This window comes from Conger conger, chromosome 3 (assembly GCF_963514075.1).
Source record: "Conger conger chromosome 3, fConCon1.1, whole genome shotgun sequence".
NCBI classification, from domain to species: Eukaryota; Metazoa; Chordata; class Actinopteri; order Anguilliformes; family Congridae; genus Conger; species Conger conger.
Window position 1 is genome coordinate 22,047,432 of NC_083762.1, and position 27,222 is coordinate 22,074,653.

The 27,222-nt window shown below is 44.0% G+C and overlaps 1 protein-coding gene across 1 annotated transcript in view; it reads right to left on the reverse strand.

Annotated features, from left to right (window-relative positions):
- Positions 1 to 358: 358 nt before the first annotated feature.
- Positions 359 to 27,222, reverse strand: part of LOC133124747 (connector enhancer of kinase suppressor of ras 2-like) — an 86,838-nt gene continuing 59,974 nt past the window's right edge. The window contains exons 10-24 of the mRNA XM_061236196.1: positions 19,498 to 19,628; positions 17,908 to 18,119; positions 16,898 to 16,984; positions 12,605 to 12,849; positions 10,548 to 10,582; positions 10,194 to 10,242; positions 8,721 to 8,769; positions 8,015 to 8,184; positions 7,311 to 7,384; positions 6,550 to 6,621; positions 4,080 to 4,150; positions 3,580 to 3,680; positions 2,097 to 2,640; positions 1,008 to 1,201; positions 359 to 632 (exon numbers count right to left, since the gene is read on the reverse strand). Of these exons, the coding sequence (XP_061092180.1) occupies positions 423 to 632; positions 1,008 to 1,201; positions 2,097 to 2,640; positions 3,580 to 3,680; positions 4,080 to 4,150; positions 6,550 to 6,621; positions 7,311 to 7,384; positions 8,015 to 8,184; positions 8,721 to 8,769; positions 10,194 to 10,242; positions 10,548 to 10,582; positions 12,605 to 12,849; positions 16,898 to 16,984; positions 17,908 to 18,119; positions 19,498 to 19,628 (2,244 nt within the window). The 3' untranslated portion in view covers positions 359 to 422. The remainder of the gene's footprint in view (positions 633 to 1,007; positions 1,202 to 2,096; positions 2,641 to 3,579; positions 3,681 to 4,079; positions 4,151 to 6,549; positions 6,622 to 7,310; positions 7,385 to 8,014; positions 8,185 to 8,720; positions 8,770 to 10,193; positions 10,243 to 10,547; positions 10,583 to 12,604; positions 12,850 to 16,897; positions 16,985 to 17,907; positions 18,120 to 19,497; positions 19,629 to 27,222) is intronic.

A 27,222-nucleotide genomic window follows, 5' to 3' on the forward strand; every position in this document is an offset into this window, starting at 1 on the left:
TAAAAGAGAAGGAAATGGCAAAAACCCAAAGCATTCGTCCTTTCGATTCCTTTAGTTCTTCAGCTTGTTGTTTTTTTGCCCATGATTATTAATTTTTTTCCCATTTCATTCACAGTTCAGAAGATGAAGGAAGGGTAGTACTTTCTGTTCAGGCATGCAGAGGGCACCCTGCGGGGCCTACAGTCTTTTATTTTTATTTATCCAAACGTATGTACACCAGAACTCTCCTCTCTTTAGGTCTCTAGGTCTCCGTACAGTATTTACAGATTATTACAGTGGTTGGTTGGTCAGTCTGTTCGATGTGAAGGGGGTGTGCCAGCGGCAGGACTGGAGAGTGAGCCGTCACACAGGAGCGGGGGAAAGCACGTGGGGGGGGCGGGTTGTTACGGACCCCCCCCACCCCTCGGCCTCGCTCTGCTGCGTCACACGTGCGTCTCGATGAAGGAGTGGGTGTGTGCCATGAGGGGCGTGGCCAGCGGGGAGAGGTCCGCGGTGCCGTTGTCTCCCGGGCTGAACTCGAAGATGTCCATGTAGAGCTCGTGGTGGTGTTGCTTCCACTCGCGGAACTTCTTGGAGGTCAGGTTGGGCTCTTCCAGCAGTTGATTGATGAGGGCTAGCTCTCCCTCTTTGGCCTGGAAGAACCAATTGGAATTCGCTATTTGCAATGTTTCCACATAAAATGTGTATAGTACATTATCATAACTGCCCTTGTGTAAAGTTTAAATTACTGTTTCATGATAGCAGATATCATGAAAATAGTTAACACCAGGTTCTATTGTCAGATTCAATATGACCATACTATGCCTTCCCAAACTATCAATTTCTGGGGAAGCTAAGTATGAATCTTTTACTCATTGCACATTTTCACTAATTTCAGCAATTAAACAATTCACAGGGCTGTATATGACTGAAAGCAATCTGTTTGGCACAGGCAGGACGCACTTCTAATCTGCCTCTGGCTGCGTGGAGAGAGGGCCGCAGCAGTGCATGATGGGCCGGCGGCGCACCTTGAGCGTGCTGCGCAGGACGCGGATGTGGTGCAGCTGGTCGTTTAGGACGGGGTCGCTGCAGCGCTTGACGAACGTGCGCCGGTACTCCTGCTTGGTGGAGGCACGGGACTCCCCCAGGGCGGAGAGGCTGGCCTGCTCCAGCGTGCGGTAGAGCTCCTGCAGACCGTCCAACGCCTCCTCACACCCGGAGTCTGGCAGGGAGGGCATCGAAGAGCGAGTCAGGGCTGAGGGCAAGGCTTTCATACGCGGAGAAAGCACTGCCTTCAGAGAAAGGCAAATCGAAATTGTTCAATTCCACACAGACATTGGGAAGTATTTTTTTCACACGGAGAGTGGTCACTGTGTGGAAGAGCTTGCTTGGACATGTAGCGGTGGCAGAAATACTAGGGGTCTTCAAGACCAGGCTTGATACATGAGAGATAGTATTTCACACTTCAGTGGTGGGAAAAGGTGAGCATTGCTGGACTGAATGGCCTGTTCTTGCCATTATGTTATGTTATGTTAAATCAACGGTACACCAGCTAAAGTGTATTTAGCATAATGTTTATATTCTGAGGTTGAGGTATATAACCCTAACCCTAGACCCCAAATCTAAACCGTAACCAATTTATTTACTGCAAACTTCTACAGTTGCATTATTACAAAGCGTTGGGCAAAGTATGTTTTCCAGAAAGAATAAAAAATAAAAATAAACAGAATTCAAGAGGCCAATTAGGGAAGGCAATTGGAAAATAATCACCTCATGCCAGAAGAAGGCAGTTGAGAGGAAGAAGTGAAACACTATAAATTAATTTAGAGTTCCAGAAATGTATAAATTACAATCAAGCTGCTTGTCATGTGACCAGAAAAAAGCCTCTGTCGACCAATGTGGGTGGAAGGTTCTGGTCAAACTATATGTGGGAAAATAATGAATAAAGTACAATGTCTACCCATGCAAGGGGTTGGACACCCTAAGCCCTCGCTCCTGTGTTCAGTCCTTGGTTCATCCTTCACATTGCAGGGACAACAACAAGGACTACAATTCCCAACATTCCACAGTACCTCTGCACATCGGAGTGAGAGCAGCTGCGCGGCGCGGAGCCTCACCGTCCTTGGCAGCGCCTCCGTGTTTGCGGAAGGGCACCTCGTCGTCCTCGCTGCGCTCCTCGGACAGCCCGGCGGGGTGGAAGCCGCCCCTGGCCCCCCGCACCTCGCGGTTGCGCGGCAGGCTCTGGCTGCGCTGCTTGTGGGCGCGGTGGTGGAAGCGCAGCTCCTCGCTCTCCACCAGAGGGAAGGGCCCGTCGCGGTCCGGCCTGTGCCTCCTCTGCACCGGCAGGGTGGCCTGGCGCCTGCGCTCGGGGGACATGGCCAGACGCCCGCCCAGCGTGCCGCCGTAGCCCCCGTAGCCCCCGTAGCCGAAGTCCACCTCGGCCGGGACCGTCTGGAGGAAGTGCAGACCCGAGCTGGTGAGCGGCGTCTCAATCAGGTCCTGCCAGGAGCGGCGCTCCCGGTGCGTGGAGCGGCAGCCTGACGAGTGGCCGCTGCCGGGGCCCTCGGCCCGCGAGTCCTCGGCGGAGGAGTGCGAGTAGGTGGACTCGCTGGAGAAGTGCCGCCCGTGCTTGGCCTCCGGGAAGGGGCTGGAAGAGTTCACCTGCGGGAGGAGAGGGGGGGGAGTGTATCGGACCAGGTTCACAGAGCTCTGGGACCGCGGAAGACGGGCGCGGCCGTTGACCCTGCGAACCTGAGGGGAGGACGTAGAGTAGGGGGGACGGACCGTACCAACAGAGACATACACGGGGGAGGATTGATGTGTGAGTGGGCATAGGAGAGGTAGGCAGGAGTACATACAGGGCCAAGTAAACAAGAGTGAGAAAACATTCAGAAGACTGAATTTTCCAGTCTCATTACTTCACTAAATATTTTTCTGTTTTAAAATTCTGGTGTATCTGACATGACTGCTGCACCTGAACTAGAACTGATTCAGAAATTAACCAGCACTGGATATGAATGGATACAATGCAAGCTGAATGAGCTTTTGTGAGGTGCTGTAATCAATGTAAAAAGTATCTAATATTAATAATAATAATAATAATAATAATAATGAGAAGAATAGATTTAAAAAGTAATAATCTAAAATGTTTAAAGTTGCAGCAATCTCCCCGTTTGTTGCACTGTGCATCTACCCCCCTCTAGTGGTGAGATTAGGTGATGTTATCCACGTGACAGCAGCGCTCACGCAGCTGAGAGAGGGGCAGTGTGGAGCTCTTGTGCCTGCAGCACAGCACTGATGTTTTATTCAGACTAAGAGCCTTGCTCTCGGCTGATTGCAACAATTTCTTTAGCAATCACTCTTCTATCGAACTGAAAACAAAGCACATTACAAAAGAGCTGGAAGTAGTAAGTAGGTTTTCGAAAAAGTGCGTACGTCTGCATGTGTGCATGCATGTGTGTGCGAGAGAGAGAGAGCGTGAGCGTGTATGTGGTTTTGTGTGTCTGTGTGTGTGCGTGTGTGTGTATCTGTGTATGCGTGTGTGTGTGTGTGTGTGTGTGTGTGTGCGTGTGTGAATGGGTAAAAGCACAGTGGACTCACAGAGGGGGTGCGATGGTAGATGTCACACAGTGAAGAAGGGCCCTCTTGCTTAAGGGTCATTGAGCCATCGATGTCATCCTGATCACTTTCACTCCAGTAATCTGAAACAAATGAGCAAACTCAACTTGAAAGAAATTGTATTGGAATGAGCAGCCCAGTCAGAAACCATGGGCTCCTTTGCTTGCTGATACATTCAGTCTAGTTTACAGGCAAGCAGCCAGCTAAGATGTGCTGCGTGGTCTAGTTTCTAGTTTCTTTTGTTCTTTTCATGTCCTGGTGTATTTCTGGTGTACAGAAATGATCTGGTGTATTTCTAGTGTAGAGAACCATTCTTGTATTTATACTAGTATGTTTGTCATGCCGAGCTGGAGCATTCATTCGTAGGAGTAGCACTATAAATATCAGCCAGCAGCACTATAAATACAAGCATGCACCAACAGTATATTTCTCAGAGCTAATGGATGCGTGGGAGGAATTATCATTCTCCTTCGTTCACACACCTTCATCAGGGCGTGGCACCTTGTCATCAGGTGTGTACCCAATAGCTGCCAGGCCGAGCCGGTTCATCCACCTGTATGACAGAGGAGCTCCATCAGGCTTCTGATGAAAATGCACGTCCTCAGCTACAGTAAACAGGAGCAGTGTTGATACCCCCCAACCCACACACACAAATTAAGGGGCTACTCAGTAAAGAAAAGAAACACCCCCAGAGCTATAAAGGAATAACAAGCATCATTGTTTTTGTCTCTCTTTACAGCGATGATTGTATATACCATAATGAAGCGAAAAGACAAGTACAGGGAAGGGGAAGGGGGACATGTGCGGATGTTCAGAGCCACGCTGACCTAGGAGAATACAATTTCCCCTTCGGTGCATGAAGGTTTACTTCACTGAATAATCATGTCTTGGTAGAACAGTTTCACAGATGCGTGTTTTAGATATGATATCTATTTTATGACACAGCGAGTCGCAGATGGGACCTTCGGGAGTCTGGGAATATTTGGCATTTCAAATTCAACCATAGCACATTATGGCAGGGTCAAATCTTACACCCTTTAGCTTTGCATATTACAAATATAGCCACGCTAAATATTCCTACCACGCTTCAAGCATGTAATCAAAATGGATCTGTGATTGCGACAAGCTAATTTTATTCATTAATAAGAAACAAAATGCACACTCCATTCCATTATCTCGGCGATGGAGCGTGCAACCCGTAACTCATAACTTCACATCATCCCTAACAGAGAGAGAGAGTGCACATCTCTCCAGTGAATTTCAGAAACAGCCTTTGCAACGTGTTCTTGTTGTTGCATAAACAGAATATCCCAGAGCTTGGTGCTGTTTACTAGTGCTAGCTGCTCTGGCTGCGCTAACTCTCCAGAGCAGCATTAAGCAAAAGAAATGGAGAATAATGAGGTCAGCGTAACTTCCCTGTGAAATGAACATGGGGCTGAATAATTTACCCTGCCATCCCCGCCATTGCTCTAAATTTAGTCACAGGGGTCACAGGAGATGCCAGAGTTAGCTACGTATGCTGATGAAAATGTAACTTGTGCAAAAGTATTTGCTGGTGGGCAGAGACTACATACCTCAACCCAAACCTCCTGTTTCCACAACCACGGACAGCTACATACATTCCTGCAAAACCCTGAGTGCACTGGTATTCCACTGAACTCAACCGGAATCCAAATGTTATCCCTTTCCCTTTCTGCTCTATTTCTCTTTCTGCATCTGTCTTTTTTACCTTGCCTTGTTCAGATTTGTCTGATTCTCTCTCTCGCTCTGCTTTCTGTCTGTCTCCGTCTATCTTTCTTTTCCTCTGTCTCAGTTTGACTGCCTCTCTCTATCTCTTTCACTCACTCCTTTCCTTGTTTCCAGAGGCTGGTGATAATGAGGGCAGGTAGGAGCCAAAAGAAATCGCAGCTCCTTAAAGAAGGACATCCTGCATCGCTGCCTCAGAGAATATTATGAAAATGTGCTCCTATCACTATCATCATGAAGGAACAGCTGCTGGCGCCCATCCGTCTGCTACATTATAGAGTAAATTCACCAAACGTACTACACACAAATGTAGTATAACAACTTCACTTACATCTAAGCTTTCTGCATATTACAATATTCCATTTCTTTCTCATTCAGATTCACAAAAAAATGTCTTCCCAGACTAGACCAACAATTATATTTAGTTCACAGTGTTTTGGACATGTGGTGCATTTCTCATTTGATTAAAGTAAGACGGCTAAACAGAACACGAACTGAACGGCTGTAAGATCGGGCTGCTGTTCTAGTTGAAAGCACAGATGGTGCCGTCACGCATCAAAAACAGGGGTTTTACCAAGCTTTGGGTTAAGGTGATTTTAGAGACAATTTGGGGCCGGGAGTGGAACTGTGGATCTGTTGGGACATGGAGAATGCCTGGCCTTTCACCAAGGAATGTGCAAAGCCAATGTTGCAAATGCATGCTCTTCCTTATAAGATTAATGATTTACACTTCCTACCCCAAAGAAAAGACAAAATCCCACTCCTTTCAGCAGAGGTATTAATGCCGCAGGGTGGAAATTCACAAAGGTGTGAACCTCATTCTTAGGTTTTTACACTGTTACAGTATTAATGAGGGTACTTTTCCGGTAGTGAGATGGGGTGTGAATGCGCCTCTCTAACTGAATATGGGAGAGGAAAAAAAAGATTTTTATCACTTTCAAGAGAGAGGATTTTATCTCTTTCACACCAATACAGTACCAAAGGGAGACTCAGGGCCACCAATTATTATACAGGCTAAGAGTAGCCTGTCTAATAATGTCAGCTAAACTGATGTTTCTTTGCAAGCACTAATGTAGTTTGTAATTTTAGACACAAATGTTGATTGCATTCATAAGCATTGAGGAGCACACTGTACCCACAAAGGTACATTTTACACTGTACTCACTCTGTAAAATGAGTGGTGCCCCTCCAGATTTGCTAACATACCTGTTCATCTCCTCCAAACAATCAGTGGCAAAGAAGAAGCTCTTGATTTTTGGGTGGCAAGCTTTGAATGCACTGTGGACGACAGAGATAGAGAGAGTGAGCGTGCCACTCAGGAAAAGGACAGTGATAGAACCCCCCATATAACAATCTCCACTTATTCTTCCTGAGCCAGACAACAGAGCTTCAGGGAATTTTCTGTTTGGTATAACAGACCAACATCTCTTGTTGTGAGAAAGAGGGCACGGGACTGCACACATGCACATACAGTAGGGTCTAAAAGTCTGAGACCATGTAAAAATGCTTCTATTTTACATTATTTTCTAGTTTAATACAAACCTTTTCATTACAAATTATATGATCAGCACAACAGAAAAACTGAATCTCTGAAAAATGTACATGAATTTCAGAATTTCTTAGTAATTAGAATGTCCCCGTTTTGCTTTAATGGCAACATGCACTCGAGTCTTGGACTCCATGCAAAACCTGATGATCCGTGTTATCCCAGCATTCCTTGACAATGTTCCAAAGAGCATCTTGTGATGTTAGTGAATGCTTGGCTTTTGTCTGTCTTCAAGTGTCCCCTTAAATGTCCAATGGGGTTGAGGTCAGGTGACTGTGGACTGTATAGCACTCCTTTGGTCTTCAAATAGTTCTCACAAAGCTTTGAAATCACACAGGCCCACACGCAGACACACACAGACAGAGGCCCGCACTCACACACACAAGCAAGTCTGTGGGGGAGAAACGCGCGAAACTCTCACAATTTCCGGCGGCATTCAATTGCTCTGTCTATCCTGAACTCTGGTAGACTGATGAAACCTTCGGCTTTTTCATCCTGCGAGAGAAGGGTGGGGGGAGGAGGTGGGAGAGGAAGAAATAGAGGAGGGAGACGGAGGTAGGAAGAAGAGAGAAGATGGCATTACCTCTCACATCCTTGAGCCGGACTCTGATGAGAGACGGATGAATGGCTACTGAGATTTCTGATGCAAGACGTGGGATTTGTGATGAAAGATGGAAGATACTGGAGAGAACCTATCCTGTGAGATAATCACAGCCACCAGTGCTTGTCTGAGGCCACTGTGCACCTACTGAAACGAAGGGATTACACACAGAGGATACAAGCGTACAGAGCAACATTCATCAAACCGCAGTATGTCAGTGATGTTTTTAACAACAGATAGGATGCAGATTTTGTGGCTGGCTGCCCCTAAGCAGCCTGTAGCCTAGTGGCTAAGGTACATGACCGGGAGCCGGAAAGTTGCTGGTTCAAGCCCCCGGTGTAGCCACGATAAGATCCGCACAGCTGTTGGGCCCTTGAGCAAGACCCTTAACCCCACATTGCTACAGGGGAGGATTGGAGCCTTCTTTGTCTAATCAACTGTAAGTCGCTTTGGATAACAATGTCAGCTAAAATAACTGCAATGTAATGCACGATGAGGTGATGCTGAGGTCACTCGGTGCTCACATTCTGATTGGTGTACCAGTAGAGGGAGGAGTCCTTCAGGATGAACCAGTACTTCTTCCACTTCTGGGTGAAGTAGCCCTTGGCATCCTTCTTCTTCCACAGCCAGCCCTCGCAGTCCCCGTGCCCCAGGTCCTTACAGGAGATCCGCCGCCGGCTCCCACTGGTCAAGCCTGGCGGGGATGGGTTTGCAGCAAAGAGGGTAACAAGGAGGCACCCCCAACTACCCAGGGGACCAAACACATTGAAAGTTTCTGCGTCCTACACTAACCCCTTCTTCCTGTCAAATCCAACAATATAATTTGGCTACTGCTCTTCACCTACCAATCAAGAGCATGGGTGCCCAATTGTGTGCCACGGAGCCCCACAAGTATGCAGGTTTTCATTCCAACCTATCACAATTCCCGCTGTTTTCAGTCATTTAACATACCTTCAACCAGAGAGGAGGGAACTCATTTAGACCTCAAGGGCCAGTTTCACAGATTAGTTTAAGCCTATTCATCAAAATGCAATTTGCATGGAGATTCTCCATACAAAACTCAAGTTTAATCTCTGTCTGGGAAACTGGCCCCTAATCTTACTTTAAGGTATACAGGGCCAGGGGTTGGTAAAATCCTTTTGCAAGCAAATTCCAATTTATAAAGCAGCAGGATTGTATCATATACCAACCTAGCAGTCAAAACAGAAAACAATAAACAACATGGCTTACCCTTGGTTCTCTTTTTGGTCTTTGTTCTTAAGGAGGCATAATGAAAGGACTGTAGAGAGAGAGAGAGAGAGAGAGAGAGAGAGAGAGAGAGAGAGAGAGAGAGAGGCTGATTAGGACAGCTGCTTGCCCCTACAGGTTGTGTGCCTGTCTGATTTCAGAAACTGAGAACCATGCTGTGCTACAACTCCAGACATTGGATTCAGAGGCAGGTCCTCTGCCAGCCATTAAGTAGCGAGGCAGGCGCTCTTGGAAATAACAAAACTGCTCTCACCCCCTGCATCTGCCTGATGTCTGAATCATGTGCTATTGATCAGGCATTGGAGCCACTCTGTTGTGAATCGCAGTTAACAGCCGAAAGTCCGGTGAAAAACACTTAGGATTTAATCCAATTCTCTGTTTTCTTGGGAGGCACAATTATACAGCTAGATATTTTACTGATACTCAAATCAAGAGCCTTGATCTGGGGGTGATTGTAGGATATCCTCAAGCACCACTGCCACCCAATTGGGTTTCAAGAACTTTAAAAATCCCCACAATGCACTTCCTACATCTCTTTTTTTGTATGACAAATTGTATGAGACTGCATTAAAGTGATTTTAAGTCGATCACAATTTTTCCTTTAAAAGCAGACTGCAGAATTTACCACTCCTATGTTTGTACACAAAAAAAACATATAACAAAAAAAAACATATACATCCCATTCTCAGCCCGGCCTCTCCATTGCAGACAACTGTGTGCTGTGATAGCAGTGAGCTGAGAAATCGCAGTCTGATATAATTAGTAACATCAGCTGTAGTAGTCGCTTTCCGCCCAGGCCAACTTTAGCTAGCTATTTAACTGACATTACTTGTATTTTGTTCGCTAACTTTAGCTAAACGTAAGCTAGTGGTGACTCTAGGTAATAATGCTAGTGCTAACACCTGTGAATTTCAGTCTGCTCGCTAGCCTGCCTGCACAATTCTGTAACATAAACACGCATACTCACAAACACATACGCAAATTCATGGTTGCTTTTATTTTTATCAGACATCTCTATTTTATCAGACAAGTCTTTTCAAAGTCTGGGAGTCTTTTGGATTTAGGCATGAGCTCCCTACCCAGGAGAGGAAATACACCAGTAGAATCTCTCATGAATATAAGCAGTAATGTTAGTACTGTGCAGTGGGAACCAGCTATCATGGCCAGCCAGCTGACGTACAAAACTGAATGTAGTTAGCGAACTAATTTTGCGGCAGCAATCTAATGTTACCTAAAGCTGGCTAGCCATTTTAATGCTTAGCTACCAAGGCTAATCTCTCACAAACCAAGCACACTACTGTAGTAGCTCTTAGTAATTAGTAATTAGTAATAATCTCTTCCTGCCCCCCCTCCATGTTCTATTGGATCATGGAGCATATGAGTTCAGTGTATTGGATACATGCTTTTCAGCCACAAGGTGAAAATTCGGCATCGTGCCTTTAAAGACAGACATACCTTCCTCATGGATGTGCTGCTTTGTCTGTCCATACCAGAACCAGCATACCTGCAAGAGTAAAGGAGGAGATGAGAGGCCATAATTAAAGTAGCTACGCATATCTCTCTTAGAATAAGGTTATTAATTATCCCACACATGGGAACTATTCAAGTTAATGATTATAATTATGAATTTTAATGTAAATACGTGCTTTTCTTTTGGCATAATAACTTACAAAGCCGTCATGTAACATAGCACATAGCACATATCACAGGAGGGTAGAATATTAATTGTTTATTATATTCTGCCTTTTGAAATGATGCTTCACATGATGCTACCCCTAACCAACCTAACCAAAGCAGACGCTGACTGACCTGTCCGTGTCTGCACGCAGCGTGTCTCCAGCTCTCTGGAAGAAGACAGGAAGAAAGGAGATCGAGCATTGTTAACAAGAAGGATATATACACACAGTACAGGACACAGAAAGCACACTGATATTTTTGCCAATTATATTTCATTTTACACTACGGCATGGTGAAAGTAATAATTATTTGTGTATGTAAATGTGTATTTGTGTGTGTGTGTGTGTGTGTGTGTGTGTGTATAAGTGAATGAGCTCATACAATAGGTTTGTATATGCGTAGTTTATGGAGATGAATAATATCAGGGCCTTTAATTATTAAGGGTCACAGAGTAGGAGTGCTGATCATTGATGTCTTGTTTATGTCCTAAAATTATCCATTGTGATTGGTGTTTCACAGCATTGTTTTCTGATGAAGAAGCACTCCAAAAACCATTGAGACTGAGATTTACGAGTTCCATAGAAGAGGAGTGTGTAATGTTGTCCTGACCAAAGCATCCAGGTATCTCACTGCGTCAAGAGTGTCATTGCAACTTGCTCTTCCTCCTCCACCAACCACCTAAGCTCCCAACCTCCTACAACACACATTCAGCGGACCAATCAATCCCAAAATACTGACTTCCCCCCACCTTGCCCATGATACCTCCCAACCCCCTGTGCAAAGTTCTCACCCCCAGCCAGGGAGCACGAATCACATTTTCCCATCTATTATTAAGTTGAGCTGAGGATCTTCGCGCCTGGGAGAAACGGAGCGTATTTATAGCGGGCGGCTGATGACGGGATGTGTCTTGACATGGCTCTCGGTGCACATTCGCGCCTCCTTCCTCTCTTCCATCGCCGAGCCTCTGGGTTCATGTGGTGCGCGAGATCTGATTGGCCCCTGCTTCAGGCTCATCTATCAGGCGCTGGCGGACACGTGGGCCGCGGCGGCGCGTGATGGGTTTCCTGCGCTCCTCCGGCTCTGAAGGTCCCACCGTCTCCACCCCCCTCCCATCCTTTTCTACGAAGAGGCGCCCCGCCCGAAAGCAGCCTGCAGCTCTGACTGGATCCACGCAAATGGTCGGCCATTTTACACAAACTGCAGTCAATACAGCGGTCAATTGAAATTGTGTGGAATCGAATCGATTAGTGTTTGACCTATACCTATGGATCTCAACATTGTTTGATCATCACACTCTCTCTCCCTCTCTCTGTCCTCTCTCTCCATCACTCTTACTTCTCTGCAAGGGATTTCGGATGTGTACCTGGGCTCACACTCCAGGGGAGAAGGGAAATGGGGCAGAAACTTTGGCTATCTCATCAGTCGCAGTCCATCAGCAGCCTGCTGAGTCCCTCTCTAGGCCATCGTCAAATCCCTGCCCGGCCCGAATATGACAGAATGAAGTCCGTACTACAGTGAGCCTGTGCAAATGGCCTACATCCCCCACATCTCCCAGACTGACTTCCTTTGTAGTTCCAGCTCTGTGTACTAGCGGAGCAGTAGCCAGCTGTCTCCGAGGCAGGGAGCACCGCGTTGCTATGGTAGGCCGCCCCAGGCGACGTGGTGTAGACCCGAGTGCGTCGTTATCCGCATGAGTGACAAGGACAGCTCAAGGCACCTTCTCTCCCTTTTCACAAGAATCAAGATTTTTGAATGAACAGCCAGACATTCTTCGACGGTTGGATTTTCCTATGGTAACTTAGCTGAAAGAAAGGCTTTGCCTTTAAGATCAAGAGGAGGTGAAGAGTTCAAATCCAGGATGGGGGCAGCGTGGACAGGCTTAACATGCCTGTCAAAGGGGACATAGCCACAAGGACACAAAGACACAATATTTGTCTTCATACAGTTATGTAAAGATATTTGTTTTTATACAACGAAAGACAAAGATATTTTTACACAAACTTCAGTATCTATAACAGCCTCTATGAATGGCCAGATGCAGAGAAGGACAACTGAACTCATATTCAGGGCTCCTGCCCATTCGTGACCTGTCAGTCAGAACTGGTCTTCATGAGTAAGTAAAGTCAAACCGTGTGTTTACATTGGGCTCTAGCAGACTGTTCCCTCTGGAGGCCCACTCTGACACTCACGTGGTAGAGTGGAACAGTGTTGCTCTCGGGCAGCGGGAAGGGCAGCCCCTCGGGAGGACCCGTGTCCAGCCTGACGGTGGAGGCCAGGAGGGAGTTGGGGCTGATGGGAAAGCTAGGGCTGCTGGGGCTCTTGCCCTTCTTACGGGAACGCCGGCCCGTGTCGCGCTTGCATTCCCGATCCGGCTCCTCCTGGATCACCAGGATCTTGTCGTCGCTCAGGTAACGCAGGAGAGAGCTGTCCGAGTCTGGAGGGAATAGTGGATGTAGCCTGTTACCAATCTGCCTGTGTGAAAATGGTGCCCTTAAAGTACTCACTGCACACTGTTTGTGCTGACCCTGCTCACTGGGGGAAGAATGGTGAAAAAATATCCAACATAAACAATAGTGCTGGCACCTCAACAGATATAAAAAATAAGGGGAGAATCATCTGTATAGTAAAGAACTGGAAAAGTAAACTGCACCTCTATACAATTTAGTCCATAAGTATGTGGACAGTGGTACAATTTTGGACTCTGTTCTCCAAAACATGAGTACATGAAATGAAACAAAGAATATGAGGTTAACCAAAGGGCATCAAAACCCAATAGTTTGTCTCTCAGGTGCATTACTTACTTGATGCATGTAAAAGAAAGCTTTCAGTATCTAGTCTTGATTCTATACTTTTGATTGCCTTTGGAGTCTGATTTCCACTCCTGCTCTTCCTTGAATGATATGCTCAGGTATTTTGTATTTTTTTACTCTACCTCAACTAAGACAAAAATGGTAATGTATTAATCATGCAAATATGTTTCAGGCTATTGTGATGTACTGGGCATTTGTAGTTAACGGGATATCTTCTATCACCCTTTAGAAAGAATCTTATCTACTATCGAATCAATTGACTTTGAATTCATGACATACAGAACCCAATCCTGGTCCCAAAGAACCACCTACCTTGCAGAAACATAGCTATTCCTTCCCAGCTCAGGAAACAGGTGATTTAGCATGATGAGAAATCAGTATGGGTAGTTTATCTTGAGGACCAGATAAAAAAAGCAAATTGCGAGGATTTTCCCTTACAGATCGCAATATCTTTTCAAAATGCATTTCACGAAAACGCATTGCCTGCAAATGGCAAATAAAAGTGCAATGACTACAGGCCTTTTCTACATCCAATTCTTCCCTTGTAAGTATTGCATTTCCTTTGATTGCATGGAGACAGACACACACTCTAAAATATCTTCCGTGATTGCACCCTTTGGATAACTGCGGCGATAATGAGCTGCTCAGAAGATTTCGATTGGAATGTGATGTTACATTTTATGTGACTTTTCTTGAGAGATCTTATGTCAAACATAAGAGGGGCATGGCCCTCCCACTACCAGTCTCGCTTCAAGTGTTACCTTACAAGAAGTACAAAAAAGTTCATTTTTAAAAGTATACTTAAGTATGACAAATGTATTTTTAAAGTAAATTAAAAAAGAATTTTTTAAGTATGTTATAAAACTACATTTTGGGACTGTACTTCAAGTATACATTCATTAACTACTTAACTTTGTATCCTAAAGTGGTATAAATTAGGTTTTTACTTATGGAAAGTAAAATGAAAGTGCAGTTTTAGTACACTACCTTGGATTTAGTTCAGAAAAAAATGCCACACTTAAGGCATACATAAACATATTTTTAACAGGGATGACAGCTCTGGCTTCCTGGCACCTGGCAGCTGTCTATGGGTTGTTGGACAATGCCCTGGAATAAGCAATGCCTCTTCGTCCAGAGTGACAAGCGACATGTGGAATATTTATGCAGTGTGTGCTCTCCCAAAAGTCATTCAGTCCTGCAAAAAAATTTGTGTGTAGAAAAGGGTGCCACTCAATAAACACACAATTAGTATATGATGCTATTGACAGAGCAATAGTGTGTCTTAGATGCTGTATTTATCCTGGAAGCTACATTTAGAGTGACTGTGAATTGTGTCATCACAGGTTTAATTTGAATGTTACAAATAGGTAAATGCCTCATTTTAACATGAGGCATAGGCTATATTAGGCATACTGGAGATAGTTCAATTAAAATAAATGGTACAAATAAACATTTTCATATTGCAATGTGCACTTGGAATTTAATCTGTCTGCAAGCCAATGTTTTCCACCCCAAGATATCCCTTTCAAACTTGGCTCCTGACACTACAATGTTCTGCACAAACACAAAAATTCAATACAAACCCCAAACAAGGCAGAGAGATGATAACAATTTGGGAATTACTGATTGCCTACATGAACTCACCTTGCGCCATGCATTCATGGCAGGATAAATCATCTATATATAACATCTCACAGTTCTCAGCTTGCGGGTTACAACTTTTTGTGAAAGAAGCCCCAGTTTCGGAAACCCATCTGGAAAGAGTTTTTTTTTCCTGAGATGAAACTGTGGCTTGTATGCGCCATGTTTTCGTGGGGCCAGTGAAGACAGGGAGGGCGGGCTTGCTTGTGTGGGCTATGGCTATGTACAGCTCGGGGTGTGTGGGAGTATCGCAGTTGTCCCCCCACCAGGAGCTGATGCTGTTAATGCTATTCATGGACTTCCTGAGAAACACGATGCTGTCGACGTGCTAGCACCTCCTGAATGCAAATCAACAGTGTGGTGTGTGACTGGAAGCAGAAAATGGTGGGTTGCAATGCAGTCCTGTCCCTCTACTGGTTCATGCCTACGCTTCCACACATCCTGGAGATACACAAGCATCCCCTCACCCCTGTAAACTGCATACGTTACAATCCTTCATGTGGACGTTCTAGTTTACCTGTTCATTTAATACCTCAACTGTTACCAACTCAACCTATTGGCCAGTGGAGGATGGACATCCCCCTATAGCCAGGTTCCTCCTGAGTTCCCCCCCGCCTCCATAACCAATAGTATCCTTTACAACGGACATAAAAATCCTTGGCACAGATATTTTACATGGCAAGTAATGTCTGTTTTTCAAGACCTATGCCCTAAATGTGGAAAAGCAATAAATTATAGAATAACTGGAAAATAAGCTTACAGAAAGATAATACTGACATTATTAAAATGCTATAGAAACGGCAAATAGTACTGAAGTAATGGCAATAAGGTAAAGCAATAAAGTTTGGCACTGAAAGTGAGACAGAGAAAGTGGAGGAGTCAGTCATCACCTAAGGGGCTGAACGAAGCAATGTTATATTCTCTAAACTTTATTCTCATCCCACATTCCTCCCATGTCTTTTAGGTAGGTGAGTATCACCATAATTTCCTTACCTGTCTGGTGACAAGGGGCTAGGCGAATGAAATCTGATAATATACACCAAGTCAAGCTACAAAACCAGTCGTGCCAGTAAATCAAACCACCCTCACACTACAGTGCAGCCTTTCCCAGATCTGCGTTCCGAATCTATTATTAATACTGTTAGATATGAAGTCATGCATTTATGCATGTGTCTCCAGTCCATCTTCTGTTTGTACAGTATTTCTGCTCTATTTATTTGTGTATTTGTTTGTCAACTGCTGTTCATCTGATTACAAGAGCCTGGATCATCCGATGTGTTCATTCTAATTCCAGTTACTGCAGGGAAAATAAATGAAGGTTTATCAGAATGAAGCATTGAATAAAAATTATTTCTGATATTGGATATACTGACGGGGCTCAGCAGGGCCGCAACAGAGAGCGAACAGGAAATACTGTATGTGGATGAAGCTTTAGATCTAACCTCCATATGTTTACATTGCAGAGTTCATATTAAGTACCTGTAATTCAGGAATCCATGCACTAGACCATTCTGCATGATAATCCCTACCATAATCTGTAGATTATGCAGGGATTAAAGGGTTCAGAGAAAAATAGCTGTCCCTGTTTTATAGCAGCACCATAACATGACTATATACAGGCAGCTCCAGAATTATTGCACCCTTGATAAAAAATGAACGGGTGGGAGTCATCATTACCAGGGTGGTTGCACAAAGTATTAAACATGATCTTGAATGATCTTGTGTTGAGTTTTGTCAGATGTACCACAAACCAGTTATAACAAAACACAGGTTAATTAGAGACCACAGACGAGTGTTTGTAAAACACAGACACGCCACAGAAGACAGCAGAATGCTCACACGGCACTGCTTGGAGCCATGCGCACAGCAATAGAGCGATGAAAAGCGATGCGAATGAAATCCCTGTACACGTGTGGTAAGGGGGCACAATGACCTGTTCTTACTGACTGTGCTGCATGGCTATCTGGAGGCTACGCTGGGGCTGTGTTTTGAGGGGGGTATCTGTGTGGTGGCTGGGGTGGCCTGACCCACCTCTGCTCCCCCTCTTGTACATACTGGGCTCCTTGGTTTCCGGCATCCAATTGTACTCCGTTGGCATGGAAACTGGCCTGAGGTCACCTGAAAAGAAGTCCAAGGAGCATGTCAGCCTGAGTGCGTGGAGGTGGGTGTGTGAGGGAGAGAGGGATTCAGGAGTGCATTAACCCCAGGGCATGGAGGTGCACGTGGGAGGTGCAGGTGGAGAGGTTTGTGCGGTTGGGGAGGGACGTCGCCCATGTACGGTGGGAAGTTACAGGGTGAATTAAAAGGGGAAGAGACAGCAAGGAAAAGTGACCAGTGAGAAGAGAGAAAGAGATCGGCAGAAAGAAAAGGCAGAGCAGAAAAGAGGACTACTTAGAGTAAAAGACAAAGGGTGAGCGCAGACAGCGGGGAGTAAGCTTGTCCAGGAGAGAAAGAGGGTGAGAAGTACATGGACGAGTAAGGGTGAGAGGTGTGAAGGGAACGAGGGAGAGTTACTGAGCGTGCGAGAGGGAGGAGGGCACATGTGCTTCCAGTGTGAGAGACAAGCTGAGGCCGACGTTAGCTTAGCGCCAGCCCAGCTCGCCACGTTCCACCACCCACTCCCGGCGCTGTTCTGGCAGATAAGGCCCACGGGTGCTATCTTTGCACCAGCAGGCACGCCGTTCTCTAAACAGGTCGTCCCCAGCCAAGGGAAGGGCGACAGGGCAGCGCTGCTCTCCCCAGACGACACTGAAAAGCGCTATTGTGAGCGCCTGGCAGGGGCATTGTCTTTTCTAGCTTGCTGATTGGAGCTGGATGCGATTTACTCCTGGCATGCAGACGGCGTGTTGTGAATGACACGGCGAGCCGCGTGTCTGTGGAGCTGTCCCATGAGCCTCTGTGGCAGCGGCTGAGAGCTGAAGAGGAGGAGCTGATGGGAGCAGAGCTAGAGAAGCGGGCTAGCGGCACGTGCTGGCACACAGAGGGAAGGAGGCCCAGAGCGTGGCATGCAGAAGGCTAAGCAAGCAGGGCTTGCGTCTTACCGTGAGTCGGGGTCTTTTCTCTCCTGCGGACCCCTGTAGAGCGGCCCCGGTCGTACTCAGGCCCCAGGTGAACACCCTCACCCTCCATGAAGGTGTAGTACCTGCCGCTCTCGTGGTCGAGGTAGTAGCTGGGGGAGTCAGAGCCTTTCATGCCCGACTTGCCCATGCTGTACTTGCTGATGTCATCGCAGGACATGACGGCCATTTCATCCCTGCAGGGGAGGAAGGGCAGTCCCATCGGACCATGACTCATGCTACAGCACTGGGGGAACACTGCATATGAACACTGCTGCTGAAGCTTAGTGGAGAACTTTACAGACCTGGGTCAAACCTAATTATTTTGGATTCAAATACTTTCCTGTGCTGGATTGATCTTGCCTGATGCAATTGACCAAACTGCAAGTACCAGATGACAGGGCTTGCTATTTTTTAAGTATTTAATAGGTTCCAATACACCAGACATGCTCAGTAAATTGTAGAAAAGTATTTGAATTTAAAACAATTTTTAATGTCACCAATTGCATTTCTTTTTAAATGTATTGCTTTACTTCTCCTTTGTCCAGTAAAACTACAGTGTTTGGTCATATGCTCAAACCTTTGGGTATGCAGAGGAAGTAACAAGGACAGTGGCATATATTCAAGTTCATGGTAGAAGGGTGTCATGGTAAGTTAAGTTTGAAGTGGATAATTCGCACAAATCTTGTTGAAAAAACATGTCGTGGTTCCTAAATATGTCTTGTAAAATATGTATGTATATAACCAGTAATTATTAAAAAGAAACATTCCATAGGACTGAAAACCACTGTGTCAATGCTGAGGAATAGAAATCCTGAAAATTTGAGCTTCATACACTGCTTTGTTTTTGTGCTAGATACATCTAGAATTTAGCGGGCCATCACTTAAAAAGTGCCAAGTTGCATTAAATCTGATTTGTAAATGGCCATAATTCTACAACTGCCAAATAATTTGATATTTGGTATCTTGGGAATTCTTAGTGTGTAGAGTTAAAATCTGGTATCAAGAAACATTAATCTATTTTCATTTTGAAGATATCAGGTCTTAAATGTGGTATTTTTTCACCAGACACCATTTTAAAGGAGTCATATCTCAAAAAGTAAACATATTTTCACTGTCCCTTTCATGTCTATGTAACTCTTATGAGAGACCGCTCTCCCATAAAAAAATCACACACATCAGGTGATTAATATGGAAGACATACTGTATGTAGATTGCGTAATTGCAATTAATTTAATTTAGGCATAGAATCACGCCCCCCAAATGGGGTGTTAGAAGTGTCCCACCATCCTCAACGTTGGATATGTTGAAGATGGACTCAAGATCACCTTTCATGACAGAAATAGTTCTATAACGTTCATATTTGTGAAAAATTAATTGTTATATTGTTTTTTGAGTTGAAAATGAATTCCATAAAATAAGAAAATTGTGATTACATCGATATTGATATTGGGGTCTTTTTTAAGCGCAATAATGTGTACCATAGAGGGTTAACATCAAACTCAAGCAACATGCATCGTTCATTAATATCACCTTCTAGACATTGAACTGGAGTGCTTATGAAGAGCTGCTTACCGGGGTCCATAGAGTCCTGAGACAGGGGACAGAATGAAAACGTCCTGCATGTTGGACCCATCCATTGTGGAAGACATACCCATGGTGCCAGTGGGAGTGATGGAGTCACTGGTGGGGCTGGTGAGAATTGGCTAGTGAGTGAATGAGTGAGTGAGGCAGAGAGAGAGAGAAAGAGAAAGAGAGAGAGAGAGAGAGAGAGAGAGAGAGAGAGCTGTCACCTTCAGTAACCTTTTCTAATATGTACCATGCTAAGACTTAGCTGTTAACAAATCTGAACAAACCAAAACAAACTGAAACAAATCTGAAAAAGCCATTCAGAAAGTCATATTAACCTATAAAGCTGGAAGTAATAGCAGCCTGAGGAAAATATACAGTATGAACCATAAAAATTTAGTCTTAACAAGTATTTTGCCATTGTATTTTGACTTAAAATCTTTTTTCTATTACTTGTCTTCTGAAAAAGATATTATATAGCCAATGAGGTGAGGCAGTTTTACTCATTTAAAAATTTGCAAATGGAAGAACATTTAACTTAACTTAAAACAAATGAATATTTTCTACTGGAAAAATTAGATTTTAAGTCATATCACGACACTAAAACACTTGTTATGACTGGCTTTTTTGCCGAGTGTGGTCACATGGAGATGGGTGAGACTGATGTCTACTGCAGCTACACTAATCCGTGGAAAACCTGCAGAATTAAAAGAACTTGAGTTACACTGAAACATCCCATCTACAATTCCATGAAAAGGAGAAAGAAATGTTAGTTTTACTATGAGCAGGATGAATAGCAACTATAGAGAGATATAGAAACTGACAAACTGAGAGAGACAGACAGACAGGCAAATATGGATGGTAGGAAAATCAAGATCCTGCCATCAGCAGTGGTGAAAGTAAGCCGGTAATTGCCAGTACGCCGTACCATCAATTTCAATTTGTAACAATTTCTGAGGCACAAAACTGGTCTTTAATGGAAACTATCATGTTTCATGTAGCCTACAGTTCCACTTTGCTATTCAATTTAGAAGCTCACCGGCACGCTGTCACAAAACCAAATGGCAGCTCTCGCAATTAGGTTACAGGGCAGCTGCCCAACAAAGCCCGAACATCAACATGTAACTTGCCAATGTCCTGCCTAACATTAGCTGACGTCTCTCAGCTCTAGCTAGCTACGTTCCAGATGACCATTTCCAGGACATTTTGTTAATGCTCCAGGTAGCCCACCTGCAGGCAGTTAGAAAACATTCATTACAAGCCTATAATGCCACCTCTCATAATTACAGTGCAACAGTCCATCCAGGCCCGATATGTCAACATTTATTCCACCTGCTGAACACACATGTTGTTGGGCATCTTGTCAGCTGTAGTGAAATGACAAATGACAAGCCCAATACAGATTATGCCTGTATAACATAATTCCGTTTATTCCAGTGAATGTAAAAAGACGTGATCTCCTGTTGATACAATTAAAGCCATTGGGTGTCAAACTTAGTGCCTAGTTTTTCCATCACCAAAAGTGTTTTTGTCAGATACAGCATGAATCAATTGCAGCACTGACAGTGGGAGCATATATTGATAATGCCAGTACTAAATCATCTCAGGTCACAGATTGGCTGTTATATATACCTACCAACCACCAAGCAACACCTTAGCAGCTGCCTAGCAAAACCTAAGCAATCACCTAGCATCACCCTAGCAACCACATAGCAACACCCTAGTACCACCCAGCAACACCTAAGCAACTGCCTAGCAACCACCTAACAACACCTTAGCAACCGCCCAGCAACACCCAAGCAACTGCCTAGCAACACCCTAGCAACCATCTAGGAACACCTTAGCAACCACTTAGCTACACCCTCGCACCCTAGCAACACCTTAGCAAACCCCTAGCAACACCCTAGCAACCACCAAGCACCACATATGGGGGCAACATGGCTCAGGCAGTAAGAGCAGGCATCCGGCAGTCAAAGGGTTGCTGGTTCGATCCCCTGCCCGGGCTGTGTCGAAGTGTCCCTGAGCAAGACACCCAACCCCCAAATGCTCCTGACGAGCTGGTCGGGGCCTTGCATGGCAATCAATCGCCGTCGGTGTGTGAGTGAGTGTATGAATGGGTGAATGGAGAAGCATCAATTGTACAGCGCTTTGGATAAAGGCGCTATATAAATGCCTGCCATTTACATTAGCAACCACCTAGCAAAGACCTAGCAACATCCTAGCAGCACCTTAGCAACCACTTAGCAACACTCTAGCAACCACCTAGCAACTACCTAGCAACACCTTAGCAACCACCTTGCAACACCTTAGCAACCATCTAGCGAATATCTTAGCAACCACCAAGGAACACCCTAGCAATCACCTAGCAACACCTTACCAACCACCTAGCAATGCCCTAGCAACATTTTAGAAACCACAGAGCAACACTGTAGCAACCACCTAGCAACACCTTAGCAGCCATCTAGTGAACATATTAGCAACCACCTAGCAACACCTTAGAAACCACCTAGCAACACCTTAGCAACCATCTAGCAAACATCTTAGCAACCACCTAGCAACACCTTACCAACCACCTAGCAATGCCCTAGCAACATTTTAGAAACCACAGAGCAACACCATAGCAACCACCTAGCTGCACGCTAGCAACCGCCTTGTAATACCCTAGCCTACTTAGCCACACCTTAGCAACCACCTAGCAATGCCCTAGTGACCACCTAGTACACCATAGTATTAGTAGTAGCAATAGTCCACCAATTTGCTGTAATCACACACCCAAAATGAAAAGCACAGCTCTAGTTTAATCATCTGCTTTCACCTGCACCAGATTGATGCATTCAGCTGTTAAAAATGTACATTTATATCACCAGGGAGCATGCCCCCAGACCCCCCTATAATGTTTGGAGTTCACTGACCATACCGGCAATAATTTCAACCACTTGAAGTACTTTCACCACTGGCCATCAGTGACATAGCCTGCCCAGGGACAGATTTCAGCCTGACACCTGAGGAGACACAATCAGTTACCTAATGAGGTGAAAGTAACACAGGCTTCCTGCAGGCAGGGAAGGATGTGCAAGCACAATTTAAATGAGGTAATAAGCCAAGACCTGGTTCCTGCATGTAATATAGAGGAGAAAGCCATGGGGTGACCACTGGAGATCCAATGAGGCACAGCTAGGTGCAGATCTTATAGGATGGCATGAGAAGCAGTAAACAATTATTCCCACAAGAGATTAAAGAGATTAAAATCTCTATGAAGAAATCAGACATAACTTATATAATAAACTACAAATTGCACATACGTACATTAAGCAGTAATTCCACTGGGCGCTTCAAACTGGTTGTGAATAAACTAACAGAGGAAGCATTCCTTGCCTTGCCAATAAATATATACAGCACAATATAGCGCTTACAATATGTTTGCATTGATTGGCTCTTCCATTGAAAACAGTTTCATTTGAAGCTCAATATCACAATCATTTTAAAACCAATCTCAATTCCATTTCACAGGTCTACTACAATGGCAACAAGCTCACCAACTACTGATTTGATAAAGCTACATTGTTTTTTTCTTGCAAAAATAATTACATTTAAATCCAACGGATCCCAACACAAGACCACCCATTCTGTTGGTAATTCAGAGACATATGTGTCTTTTCTACTTTCATGACTGTACATTTTATTACATTTGAATTAGACCTCAAAATTCTACATTTTGACAATTAATTGTCCATATACTTAGCTAACATTGGGAGACACAATGTTAACATAAATCTAAAGTCTAAATAAACATGAGACCATTGTGCTCAGCAATGTTTTTGCATGCAGGTAGTAGCTCCATGACATTATATAGCACATGGACAGTTGGCTAGCAGCAGCCAGTCTGACTGTCCAATGTACATTCAATTTACTTGACCTATCAAGTATTAAGTGAACCTCCCAGTGGAAAACATGTGTTTTAAGTGCAATGTTTGCATTTGCACAAAGCCCCAAAAGACAGGAAATTAAATTGATCAGCCTTAATGCTAACATCAGCCTGCTCCATTATGGTGTATCAGCGCAGATATTTGACAACATGCTACAACCCTGTAGTTTATATTTAGTTTGTGCAAAATAAGCGTTAATGTGCAAAATTGCCAATACACTTTACAGTGCACTACTATGAGATGATTAATTCTTTGAGAGGTTTGAATCTTAAACAATCACCCGACCAGGGAGCTCATATTGTTTGACATACAGTAGACATTACACATGGCTGAAACACTTGAGATCAGTGCTGATACACCTTGATGGAGAGCAGGCTGATGTTTGCATTAGGTCTGATTAATTACATTTCCTATCTTATAAGGCTATTGAGCACTTAAAACAAAGAATTTGTGATTAATAGTACATATACTAATTAGAATTTGGCAGGGTTTCAAATGAGTAAATTGGGACAAATACCAAACCGAATCCCTACATGAAGAGATTTGTAAAAAAAATGAATGAATGAATGAATGAATGAATGAATGAATGAATGAATGAATGAACTAATCACACTAATACCTGAAAACAGAGCTAAATTTTGGAAGCACATAAAAGACTGCAACCACAATTCATACCATTGCAAGGTCCCAAAATGTATGCTTGCTGTTTACTTATTGCCACTAACATCACAGAGCCTCAGGAAAGAGCCAGTCCTAATCTGAATAATAGGAAACATTAGGACTCTAAAACAAAAGCATGAAAGCATCGCCATGCTATCTTGAGAACACATTGTGGCAAACTCTCAGGCTATAATAAAAAATGACAAATGCAGAGATATATTCACATACAGAGTCTCAAAGAGCAGTCTGGCTACAGAGACTGTCTGACACCTGCAGATTTGGCTGCTGAGAGGAGAAAGGCTAAGCACATGCTAGGACCAACAACAGGTCCAAACCGAGCAGAAATTCATCATCAAATGTGGAAAAATACAGTATATAGAAATGAGTGAGAAATACTTTCCCAAACCATGTGATGCCCAAACTTTCTGCCTGAAAGACAAGTTCATAAATTTCTATAAAAGGAAACTTGCTGAACAGATTTGGAAACACAACATGAAGCAACCTGCCTCTTGGGTGTTGGGATGGGGTGTTGCAGAATTATTCCTGACCAGACCTTATTTTAGGAAAGTAGGGGAATTGTGAAATGTGGAAGGCTTTCTCAGGGTGGCATTAAGGGACATCCAAAGGGACATTCAAGGTCCTTAGTCATTTCTGTATGGAATCATTTTTGCTATGTACTTTGTTGGTGCATGTCTATTTGCCTACATCAGTATGTCATCTGGAATGATAGGCTATAGTTACTGAATGTATTTTTATTTGCTCTCAAAGACTTGAACTTGACCTATGATTATGATTCTGAAAAAACCACGCTCCTCATCTGTACCTTCCTTTCCAATAGCTTTTCAGCTTCATAAATACTCAGCATATAAGAACCCACCAGAGCCAGTGCATATGTTCTAATGGCCAACTGGGCCTTAGGCACTGTGGTATGTATTCTAGGGTCTTAGAGTCACGGCCCTTGTGCCTCACACAGAGCCGAGACCTCTGAGTTCTAGCAGGGGAATCTCAGTCCGTTTCAGCAGGAGAGTCAAGAGCTCTGAGTACTGAGACAGGTAACAAGTCTCTGAATTTCTCATGAGCCAGAAACAAGTCCCCAGACCCTGAGAAAAGCTCAGAGGGGAGTGCTGGTGCAAGGCATGGATTCTTGGATTCAGGCATGGATGCATGCTTTCATAGCACATTTCCCCACTCTTACTAAACTGCCACTTGCATTTCCAAAACCGGGAGGTTGCAGGTTTTGAACACGAATAATGTCAGAAGAACTTGTTTTTTTATCCCTCTAAAAAAATCTAAATCGTCACATGACTTTGGCAGAGAATTTAACCTGAAACACTTAAAACAACACATACCCAATTATATATGAACAAAAATAGTACGTAAAAAGATAGCTATGGCAACCAGGACTAAGAATATTCTTGCAGTACCATGTTACTCTTAATTGTGTTTAATTAATGACACCGGGTGCAACTGCAGTGAAGGCATACTATACATTTAAAAGCTAAATCCTTTTTTCTTACAGTAAAATAAGATAACACATTTATGTACAGTAATCATTCTGTAGTTAGGGCTCCTATCAGCCTCACCATTCTGAAATCAGTCAGAAATAATCTGAGTCATAGATTGTCTGAGATGCCATCATGTCATCACATGGTGTCCCTGTTACCTTTATCCCCCCTTCAGATGAGGGAGGAAAGCCAGGCGATGCAGTATTAATCACACACATTATCTCTCTCCCCTCTCTCCTTCTGCCTCTCTCAGGCAAGTCACGACATTGTGATCAAACTGCCGTGTTTATTACCAAAGAGGATGCTGCCATTCTCCCTCCAGGCCTCACGCTCCTCCATTTCCATACTAATGAGCACAGATATTCAGGAACACAACTGCAGCAAGAAATATATTTCAGGAAGAATACATCTTACCTTGAATCTCCCCCTCCCTTCACCACCCACCCCTCCCCCTCCGAAACACATAACGGATTGTGACGGAAGTGGCATCCCCCCTTAATAACTGCACACAACTACTTAGCAACCAGGAAACCTTCCGCAAATGTCTCTTGGCAACCACAAAGAGGATGGCGACTGGTTAGCCTTGCTAGCAGTGATGACGTTGAAAACGTCAAGACCAGATATACCAGGGAACAAAGGCAAGTGATATCCAAAATGTCGTCTCTTCAGTTTTGCAATTAAAAATGGGGTATTTCACCAACAGCGTGCACTTTATGGTACCATGTACAGTTGATCTATCTGGAGGTTGAAACTATATTCCAATCTATACTAATAGCATTTCTGAGCATACTTTCTGCTCCCCTGGCAACACATCTCATATTACTATGAATGAAAATGTGAGACAAAAAAAAACATTTCATAGAATTCTAAGATTCTAAGGATTTTCATTGAGTTGTAATATATAATGGGTTCAGTAGCAGTAACAAGCTAATTCCCTCTCCCAACAGGTAAAAAATAAATCAGGGTAGTGTTTGGCTCATCCTGTTAAGACAGTCTGGTTTCAAATCATTGTATAGCCCAGGGAGAGAGGCTTTTAGCCGATTGGAGCGAGGTTTCGTTGCACACTTGTCCTCCACTGATCGACTGGACACTTGCAGCTCACCTATTCATCTACACATAAACTACCTTCTTCCAACTCATGCATGTGCCCAACGAAGAAAAGAAGCAGTGATGATATCACAGGATTTGGAGGAGAACGCATGCTTGTCTTCTGTCCTCCCATATCAACACTGGAGATTAAAATGACCATTACAGCATGATTGGGCATTCCAAATTAGGGAGAAAAAAGGGGAAACAGCTATGAAAAAAGTAACATAGTTTTTATATTGTGCTCTGACATTTTTATAAAGGTATCACATTGTGACATACAATTGATTTGAAAACTTGTTAACAAGGCAAATGATTACTGAAAAGAAACAAATATGTTCAAACAACAGAGTCAGTAGTAATTTACCAGCAGCAAATAAATGTGGCATTTCACTATTACCCAAATGCTTTTAAATTGTTACAATATACACAGAACTACCATATATTCCTCATGAATATCAGTGTAAAGATTAGATAATCATGGGGGATGCACAGTCATGTAATGTGACATCGCAGGGACCCAAAATACACAAAAAAGCAAAATGGCAGCTCAG